General features: G+C 42.8%; 1 protein-coding gene across 2 annotated transcripts; it reads right to left on the reverse strand.

Moving 5' to 3' along the window:
* Window positions 1–225: 225 nt before the first annotated feature.
* On the reverse strand, window positions 226–7,859 carry C5H4orf36 (chromosome 5 C4orf36 homolog). Of its 2 annotated transcripts, XM_045019424.1 has the most exons (5): window positions 7,695–7,859; window positions 7,092–7,138; window positions 5,002–5,145; window positions 2,068–2,222; window positions 226–702 (listed from the first exon to the last, which is right to left on the reverse strand). In XM_045019424.1, exons 3-5 carry the CDS (start codon window positions 5,064–5,066, stop codon window positions 569–571), a joined length of 354 nt encoding a protein of 117 aa, XP_044875359.1. In that variant the 5' UTR covers window positions 5,067–5,145; window positions 7,092–7,138; window positions 7,695–7,859; the 3' UTR covers window positions 226–568. The 2 variants fall into 2 exon arrangements, with proteins under 2 accessions (XP_044875359.1, XP_044875360.1); XM_045019425.1 differs by lacking the exon at window positions 7,092–7,138.
* Between the last annotated feature and the right edge of the window lie 2,744 nt (window positions 7,860–10,603).

Genomic DNA, 10,603 nt, shown 5'->3' on the forward strand with positions numbered 1-10,603 from the left:
TCTCAAGAAAATACTGGTAACGTGGCTGTTAGCTTCATTATTTCTTCTAGAATTGGAAAAAATATCTAAAAGTACAAAGGCTCAGATCCTCAAAGGTATTTAGGCATCTAATTCCCTTTTAAATGATTGATTCATAAACTTGTTTCTTTTCTGTCGATCGTGAACTTAGCCCATTCGTGATGCATTAGGATATTCACCCTGGGAGCTTTATAATAGAAACAATGTAAAATGGTTGTGAAGGGACTGGCACAAGGATGGAATTTATTCATGACCTAGTCATCTCCTACATCCAGCTTTTCTGTGTATTACAAACCGAGCTGTGGCAGCCCATCCTTGCTAGGCAGGTAAGTGTTGAGTCATGAGGATTCCTGGCAGTAATGGGCCAGTTCTTGAAGTCCTTACTCACAGCAGAATTTTTCTGAAGGTCGTTGTTTGCTGGCGATGATCTGTTACAATGGCGCAAAGTGAGGCCACGATTTGCACTGTTGGCACTGGCAGACGTTCTAACTAAGAGGCCTGAGTGAGACTGGAGCCAGGGCTTCAAAGATCTGGGCCAGGCATGAGGCCATCAGAAGGGTGGAACTGGCCTTCTTGCACCAATTCTCTTGCCCTTCAGGTCAGACTCAGTTTGCTGAGCAGTCTTGTTTTCAAGGTCAATCTTATTCAATCTTTTGGATTCAAACATCCTTTCAGCCTCCAATGCTATGAAGAGCGAGAGAGAAAAATGTACTGAAATCTCCTTAAGGCACAACTTGTATTTAATATAAACCCCAATTTTGGGTTCTCTCAGGTAAAATAGAATGCCACGCCCATTCATACTGTTGGCTATTTTATCCATTTGAATATTTTTAATCAGCTCTCTTTGAGGATTTTCATTACAAGAAGGAGCAATGACTGGTTATTAAAAAGTATGGATGTACATGGGGTAGCCATATCCACACAGCTAACACTCCTTCTGAGATCAGTTTCAATTTGATATTTTTTTCCATCACTCATTTTTCTAACACTATTTTTAGAAGATTTAACTAACAAAATTGAGATGGCTCAGATTTGGCCTCCACTCCCCTTAGCTGGACTGAGCATGAGCTTGGCATGGGTTGTCAGTCAAGCCTTTCTAATATAATTAACTTTTAAATGTAATCAATGTAATAATTTAAATCTTTAAAATAATTTAAAACCCCATCCCTCTATTTCCCCTCCCTCTGGTGTCTTAGCATTTCGGATAGTGTACTGGTCTGAGACTCAGAAGACCTGAATTCTATTTCTGGCTCTCCCACTGGCCTGCTGGATAACCCTGGGCAAGTCACTCCCCATCCCTGTGCCTCAGTTTCCCCATCTATAAAATTGAGAGACTGCTATTGACCTCCTTTGTAAAGCACTTTGAGATCTACTGATAAAAAGCACTATATAAGAGCTAGGCGGTATTATTATTTAGTACTTTCATCTTCAAAGTACTTTACAAACATTAAGTAATCCCCGACCCTGCCCCCCCCCCCCGATGCAGGTAAGTAGTATCCTCATTTTACAGATGTTAAGTGACTTGCTCAAGACCGCAAAGGCAGTCAGTGGCAAGGGTCTGAGAGACCATTATTGCTGAAATTCACCAAATCAAGGAGACTGGAAGGCACTTCACAAGACAGATAACAATGGTAAATGTAAAACCTTTCAATCCTGAAAGAAGTTAACTGCTTGACCAAGTGAAAATCAGGTTCCTAAACAACTTGCTGTTGAACAGAGGTGCAGTGACGATTTTAAGACATATGCTGACTTTGAGGGAAACGGGTCACACTGTTCATGAAACAAAATGTATATTATTAAACAACCCTACAATGTTGTGGGGGAAGGGGCAACATCTGCTAGAACTCACATTTTATCCTCTGTCTTGTGAAGTAGCTTTTTCTTCATGATTTTCTGAGCAGGGTGCAGACTACTTGCCTCCCTTGTTTTAAATTTAAAAGCGGAGCTAAGAACGTTACTTGCAATTTAGCTAGTTTTGCCATTTCAATTCCCACTCAAAATAGCACATTGAATAAAAAAAAAAGCAATAAAAGCAGGAAGAAAACTTACTCTGTACTGATGGGATCAGCTTGCTTTCAACAGTGACAGCTGGCCGCAGAGTTAAAGTGTGACACAAAGGGATGTCTTGAAGGAGATTCAGGTTTGTCTGTCCCATTTCCTGGCACAAACGCCTTGTCAGCAAAGCAAGTTCTGCAGCATCTGCCCTGTGACAACAAAAATGTCATGAATGAGTGGCTTGTACAGCAATGAAAACATAAAAGCCACAGAGTGTTCAGGTCACTTGTGGAACATTTTCTATAGCAAGGCCAGCGATTTCAAATGACACCCAGGTTTGTCTGTGGATAGGTGTTATTTTGGCCACCAGAGGGAGTGTCTGTAGTCTTGTATAAAAATATAAGCATACTGAAAAAGGTTAGAAGAATTTAAAAAAATTTGAAAGAAAGGCTTCAAAACGAGTGTGATCACTCAGTCACGCTCTCAGTTAATTTGTTCCCTCATTCATGCCATGATTAATAGAAAAACACAATCTGAGAAAGTCAGGCGTAATTTAGTCTGTATTATTTATGACAGGTAAATAGAATTCCTGACAGTCATTTAGCCCTGTTTTGTTCCTTCATTGAACAGTGAGAAGATGGAAAATTTCCCTCCAAAGCCACGCTTTTTTTGGCCCTATTAGCAGGGACCTATGAAAATATATGATGGCGGATGATACCAGCGTGTGTTGGTTTGTTCCTAAACACAAAAAGAAAAGTACAGCCCATGTTGACACTGGGGACCCTCACATTCAGCCTAAGTTTCCATCAGATACAGGAGGCAGGATTCAGGGGTTGGAGCCATTCATGTGCAGAACAGCTCATCTATATGCTGGGGAGGGGGGCTCTTTAATTGTTCCCACATTGTAGGGCTTAGGGGGACAGGTATGTCTGTCTATCTTATAAGCTCTTCATTACTGTAGTGCAGGGGTAGGCAACCTATGGCACGGGTGCTGAAGGCGGCACGCAAGCTCATTTTCAGTGGCACTCACTGCCCGGGTCCTGGCCACCAGTTCGGGGAACTCTGCATTTTAATTTAATTTTAAATGAAGCTTCTTAAACTTTTTAAAAACCTTATTTACTTTACATACAAGAAGAGTTTAGTTATATATTATAGACTTATAGAAAGAGACCTTCTAAAAACGTTAAAATGTATGACCGGCACGCGAAACCTTAAATTAGAGTGACTAAATGAAGACTCGGTACACCACTTCTGAAAGGTTGCCGACCCCTGCTGTAGTGTCTGATTGCCCCACAATTTTTTTAATATACTTATTCTCACAACATCCCATGAGGAGGAAATATTATTATCCCCATTCTGCAGTTTGGGGATGTGGGGCCCAGGTCTGCACAGGAAGTCTGTAGGAGACCAGAAAACAAACCTGCATCCTCCTGAGTCACAGGCTAGTACCCTAACCACTGGACCATCCTTCCTTTAAGGTCAGGAGTAAGTTGGGGAAGGTGTATTCATCCACACACCGATCCACCTGCTTCAGAGCAGAGGCAGGGAAGTGGCTACAGCAGTTTCCATCCTTATCCTATTTCAGGCTGGTAGAAGAGGAGCAGGTGAGGGAGGCTCACTCCAGCCATTGCTTAGGATTTTGCTGCAGGGCCAGTTAGGAGAAGGTTGACGTCTTAATACATGCAAATAATTTGTTAGCAAGAGAAACGATGAAAACATGTAAAAGGCAAAAGCATCTACATTGTGTGATTTGTCCCATTTCTTCCCTTGTATGAAAGACGCTCTCTAAAATTAACTGTGAGTAACAGGGGAGCAACCCTAAAAACAAGGGCTAATAATTAAATGTTAAGGTTGAGAACTCGGGCACTCAGATCAGGAAATGCAAGATTGAAGTTCAAAGCTCAGCCTTAACTCTGCTCTCTTGTGTTTATATTGGTGCCTTTTGTTTTATGTCATTATACATTTTTTTATCAATCAATACAAAATATATAAGCTGGAATTTCTTATATCCCCTTACCTGCAGTAAGTTACAATCCAGTACATACTTTCTTCCCACTTGGCTTGAATTTTAAGTCCAAAACAAAGTGCATGGTGTACATGGCTGTGTGTGTGAGCTAAGGAAGCCAGTATCCATTCAGCACCTGGTTCTGTGGACAGAGGACTCTATTTCCCAGTGCCAGCAATCTGGTACTTTTCACAAGCACTTAATCCACTTTTAAAAGGCTGAAGAACTGTTAAGAGGCACAATAGTCTAGTGGGCAGGACACTATACCTGGTGTCAGGTAACCTAAGTTCTAGTCTTTGGGTACATCAACGCTACCCGCTGGATCGGCGGGTAGAGATCGATCTATCGGGGATCAATTTATCGCATCTCATCTAGACGTGATAAATCGATCCCCACCGTGCTCCCCATTGACTCCAGAACTCCACCAGGGTGAGAGGCGGAAGCAGAGTCGACGGGGGAGCCGCGGCCGTCGATCCCGCACTGTGAGGACAGGGAGGTAAGTCGAAATAAGATACGTCGACTTCAGCTACGCTATTCTCATAGTCTATTGTGTATCTTACATCAACCCCCCCTCCCACAGTGTAAACCAGCCCTTAGCTCTGTCAGGGCTACACTCCGATACAAAACTCACGACACTGAATCTTGCAGCTGGCTCAGGCTGCGGGTTTAAAAAGAGCAGTGTAGCCATTCGAGCCTGTGCTCTGAGCCCCTCCCCCAGCTGTGGCCATGCCACGGGTCTTTTATTGCAGTGTAGACATCGCCTGTGTGACCATGGGCAAGGCATTTCCCCTCCATGTGCCTCAGATCCCCTCCCACCCTTTGTCTATTTACACTAAAATCTTTGGAGCAGGGACTGTCCAGTCCCCATCTCTTAATAATATTGTGTGTGTATATATATATATGTTCTGTTATATTGTATATATCTATATTTGTATAAAAAATAGTGTGTGTATTGATCATGGGATGTAGTAACTAGCACTTACACTTTATAACAGCTTGCTTGTAAGACCGATTTTACTGTCCTCTTTCTGTGAAAATCATATTCCATGGTAGATCAGTGGATGCAGTTCACTTACACAGACATGTCAGAAACAGACGCACACGATCCTCTTTTGCTCCCTCTTCACCTGTAACATAAGAGATCGTTAGCCAGGAAACCCCATTCCACCTGGGCATTTACTGGCAGTGCATTAAGTGGAAGAATTAAATGTAAACAAAAGGAAAACCTGCTCCAGGAATTAACAGAGTTGTATTTGTCAGTCTTGCCTGCAGTTTTTGGATTATTTGATTTTGAAGAGATGAAAAAGAGTAGAATGAACAAAGTCTCCAACCCCTGTTTCAATTTTACTCTTACCATTTCCATGCACATAAAGCAAAACCTGCCATTTGGCCCTGATCCAAAGCCAACTGAAGTCAATGGGAGTCCATTCTATTGAATCATAGAATATCAGGGCTGGAAGGGACCTCACGAGGTCATCTAGTCCAACCCCCTGCTCAAAGCAGGACCAATCCCCAACTAAATCATCCCAGCCAGGGCTTTGTCAAGCCTGACCTTAAAAACCTCTAAGGAAGAAGATTCTACCACCTCCCTAGGTAACCCATTCCAGTGCTTCACCACCCTCCTAGTGAAATAGTGTTTCCTAATACCCAACCTAAACCTCCCACATTGCAACTTGAGACCATTATTCCTTGTTCTGTCATGTGGTACCACTGAGAACAGTCTAGATCCATCCTTTCTGGAACCCTCTTGCAGGTAGTTGAAAGCAGCTATCAAATCCCCCCTCATTCTTCTCTTCTGCAAACTAAACAATTCCAGTTCCCTCAGTCTCTCCTCATAACTCATGTGCTCCAGCACTCTAATAATTTTTGTTGACCTCTGCTGGACTCTTTCCAATTTTTCCACATCCTTCTTGTAGGGTGGGGCCCAAAACTGGACACAGTACTCCAATGCCAAATGGAGGGGAATGATCACATCCCTCGATCTGCTGGCATTGCCCCTACTTATACAGCCCAAAATGCCGTAGGGCACACTGTTGACTCATATCCAGCTTCTCATCCACTGTAACCCCTAGGTCCTTTTCTGCAGAATTGCTGCGTAGCCATTCGGTCCCTAGTCTGTAGCAGTGCATGGGATTCTTCCTTCCTAAGTGCAAGACTCTGCACTTGTCCTTGTTGAACCTCATCAGGTTTCTTTTGGCCGAATCCTCTAATTTGTCTAGGTCCCTCTGTATCCTATCCCTACCCTCCAGCATATCTACCACTCCTCCCAGTTTAGTGTCATCTGCAAACTTGCTGAAAGTGCAGTCCACGCCATCCTCCAGATCATTAATGAAGGTATTGAACAAAACCAGCCCCAGGACTGACCCTTGGGGCACTCTGCTTGATACCGGCTGCCAACTAGACATGGAGCCATTGATCACTACCCGTTGAGCCCGGTGATCTAGCCAGCTTTTTATCCACCTTATAGTCCATTCATCCAGCCCATACTTCTTTAACTTGCTGGCAAGAATACTGTGGGAGACCATATCAAAAGCTTTGCTAAAGTCAAGAAATAACACGTCCACTGCTTTCCCCTCATCCACAGAGCCAGTTACCTCATCCTAGAAGGCAATTAGGTTAGTCAGGCATGACTTGCCCTTGATGAATCCATGCTGGCTGTTCTTGATCACTTTCCTCTCCTCTAAGTGCTTCAGAATTGATGCCTTGAGGACCTGCTCCATGATTTTTCCAGGGACTGAGGTTAGGCTGACTGGCCTGTTGTTCCCTGGATCCTCCTCCTTCCCTTTTTTAAAGATGGGCTCTACATTTTTCCAGTCATCCGGTACCTCCCCCGATCGCCATGAGTTTTCAAGACAATGGCCAATGGCTCTGCAATCACATCTGCCAACTCCTTTAGCACCCTCGGATGCAGCGCATCCGGCCCCATGGACTTGATGATTGGCTTCAATGAGCTTTGGATCAGGCCCTTTCGGTCTAGATGACTTATTTTATATTAAAGAAAACAAAAGAACAAGTATAAACCATTCCATTGAGAGCAACTGGAGAGTGTTTCTGTTGCTATAGGATCCTCTACCTTGACTGGACTCACTGCCCTGCCCTCTCACAGGTCAGCAGAGCCGGCTGAAAAATGAAAACAAAAATAATAAATGTCATGAAATATTTTTAAATGTCCATTAATTTCATTTTGCAGGGCTTGAAACTGACCTATTTTTCATTTTTTTAATTACCCCCTCCCGATATAATATCAAAAGTGTTTCCAACAACCCAACTCCCTCTTAGTCTCAGTCCTGAGCCTCACTCCTACAAAATGACCCACAAGAATTATTTAAATTAACTTTTGACTTGACCGTATTAAGGGCTTACGGGAGTAATAATAAATAGAGTACAAATTATGGAGTAAACTTGCAGCTGAAGCTTGGGACTGCAAGAAAGCTGTAGATCACAAAGCCACTGACCCCTTAACCTGCTCATTTCAACACCCCACAGCCTTCCTGTGAGGATTTTTAGAGAAGATGTAAATAGTTAATAAAAATAAGGCTGCACGACCCTGCTGCAACTGCGTTTAAACTTCCCACTGAGTAAACTGCTAATGCAGCTAACGGATCCCTCTTCACTGTGACACCAGCTACCTGTTTTGTCTCTTTGCAATTAATTTTTGTGTTTGTTGCTTACTCACACACTCATCCACAAATAGAGCACCACATAGGCAGTGTTGTTCCTGATCCTGGAGCCTCCTTTGGTTTACTTTAGGGGATGCATTTCACTCCAAGCCTTAGGGAAACATAAGGCAACCACATGCCAGCACACACACCGATCCCTGACATCTCCTTTGCTGATGTAATAATGGGCTTTGTGGAGCGTCACCAGGCAACGCTTTCATAGATAGAGAGAGGCAGTCACTGACAGACCAGCTTGAATGGCTGTGTCTAGGACCTCCCCATGCTGCAACCAGAAGGGAGGGAGAGAATGGGAGCAGCCTCCCTGTGGTCAAGCTCTCGAAGCTTTGGAGAATAAGTGTCAAGTAAATTCATAGTCTTCTTGGGTTTTCTTTGCTAATGCTTTTCTTGGCCATGCTTGTGACTCAGGAACACAGCCTATCCCCTTGTACGCTTAAAAAGGTCAATGAGTTTTAAAATGGAATAGCCCAGAGCAGCGCGTATATATTAAATACTACACCAAGAGGGGAGAAGTGCCAGAGGGTCTATGAAGGCCATTAGGGATTTTGCAATTGCTATTGATTTTACGTAGCAGGTGCTCATATACTATGGTGATGGGTGGCTGTATAAAATCTTTAGTTTAGATAGATATAGGTAGGATAAGGATTTGCAAACACATGGTTTTATGGCCAGCTTTGGAACTCTTATATTTAGTTTCTTGTTTAGTTACAACAGTTGCTAAACTGGCTACTTGTTAAGCTTTGAGGCTTCCATACTGTGGCACTGGCTAACTAAAATATAATGATGCAGCTCATTGTTGCTACCACTGTTGTATAATTGCAACGGATCTTATACAAAGTGTGACACGTGGCAAGAAAGTGTTAAGCAGCTTGCAGGCTAAATAACCCAAAGGCAACCTTTAGAGACATGTTAGAAAGTATCTGAATGGTATTTAGGGCCAGTCCGTGCTAGATAGGCTAGAACTTTGAAGTGCAAACCTGTGTTGTTAGAGAATTAGAGGTGATACTAAATGTGTGTGTTTACTTATATCTTAGATGCTAGCCATGTAAACAGACAGCTCCTGTCTGTCACTATAGCTATTGATTCGGAGATCAAAAGGGAATATTACCATTTAGATGAATCTTGGGTGCAATAATGTCTCTTTAAAGTTTGTGATAAACTTAATGGATAAATTATCTTATATTAATCCATATAGCTAATTACAGTGACGTTTAGGAAACAGAAGGTTACATCAAAAGCCTATTGTTCACCCAGGACCTTATCTCAAGTAACTGCTAGAAAACTGTATAAAAGACCTTGGGTCCTGATCCTGTCATCTCAGACGTGCTTGATGCTTCATGCAGGCGAAGCTTAAGTCGTAAGGCTGAGATCCCAGTTCTAAGCTTGAATATGAAAATTGTTCTATAACCCACGGATTAATTATGAAAGAACTTTTTGCAACTACAGAGCTCACCATCTCTGCTCTGAATCTGAATCTCGAGAATTGTACTCGTGTCTGGATGTATACTGATCTTTTAACCAATGCTCTTTTTCAATAAATTTTAGTTTAATAAGAATTGGCTATAAGTGTGTATTTAGATAAGATCTAGAATATTCATTGACCTGGGAGGTAATGTGTCTGATCCTTTGGGATTGGTAGAACTTTTTTATATGATGAATAAGATTTCCAGTAATCCTCATCATATTTGACTTGGGTGTCTGGGTGGAGGCCTGAGGCTGGGTTACTTTAAGGGAACTGCAAAAAGAACAGGAGTACTTGTGGCACCTTAAAGACTAACAAATTTATTTTAGAATGAGCTTTCGTGAGCTGCAGCTCACTTCTTCGGATGCATAGAATGGAACATCCGAAGAAGTGAGCTGTAGCTCACGAAAGCTCATGCTGAAATAAATTTGTTAGTCTTTAAGGTGCCACAAGTACTCCTGTTCTTTTTGCGGATACAGACTAACACGGCTGCTACTCTGAAACCTGTCATTATTTAAGGGAACTGTGTTGCTGGCTTCTGGGTGACCAGTGAGGTATTATAGAAGCTGTTTTGTGCTGGTTTGGTAAATCTAAGTATTGGAATATCCACCAGCTTTGGGGATTGTTTGCCTCATTCTTTGCAGTACACCCTAATTGAGTGGCCTCCCCAGGCCACATACTCCGTCACACATACTCACTGCAAACTTTGTGACACCAAGAGCTGCACTGTCAGTTTGTCAGGAGCTAAAAGGATGTACCTAATGTGTCTGGATGTCCCATAGAAATGTACAGCACCATATAAGTGTTGCAATTTCAAACTGGGTGTGGTCGTGCCAACAGGCAAATGGGCAAACCAAATGGACATTGAAAAGCACAAAATGGCCATTTGTATGTGTGTGATTCCCTCATTTGCATACTCGGCTATACAAATGCATCATTATTAAATATTTGTATTGTGGTAGTGCTTAAAGACCATCAAATCAGGGAGTGGGTTTGTGCTAAGCACTGTATACAAACACACAATAAGGGACACTCTCTTCCCTGAAGAGTTTACAGGCTAATGCTACATCTACATTCGGAGCTAGGGGTGTGATTCCCAGCTCACGTAGACATACTTGCACTAGCTGGCATTCAGTAAGCATGCTAAAAACAGATGTGTAGCCATGGTAGCAAGGCTAGTAGTGAACCAGAGCACTGGCTAGCTGCACCAAATACAAACTCACCTGGACTCTGTTGATACATAATCTGGGCGGCTAACCTGTGCCACCACTGCCCGTGCTACAGCTGCCACACTCCTATATTTAGTGCACCAGCTTGATGAGAGCAGGCATGAATATGGCTAATCAAGCCGGGAATCACACTCCCAGCTCCAACTGCAGATGAAGCCTAACTTGGGTGTGTCCTGTAGGTGCTGATTTTGAAAAACACAGCCCAAATTATCTCATG

The sequence above is a fragment of the Mauremys mutica genome, chromosome 5, assembly GCF_020497125.1.
Source record: "Mauremys mutica isolate MM-2020 ecotype Southern chromosome 5, ASM2049712v1, whole genome shotgun sequence".
Classification (NCBI taxonomy): Eukaryota; Metazoa; Chordata; order Testudines; family Geoemydidae; genus Mauremys; species Mauremys mutica.

Coding starts and splice junctions, on each gene's coding strand:
- C5H4orf36 (XM_045019425.1), bottom strand. CDS start 5,066: ATGGAATATGATTTTCACAGAAAGAGGACAGTAAAATCGGTCTTACAA. Junction 2,223..5,001: donor CAAGCAAGCTGTTATAAAGT/GTAAGTGCTAGT, acceptor TTGTTGTCACAG/GGCAGATGCTGCAGAACTTG. Junction 703..2,067: donor GCTGATCCCATCAGTACAGA/GTAAGTTTTCTT, acceptor CGCTCTTCATAG/CATTGGAGGCTGAAAGGATG.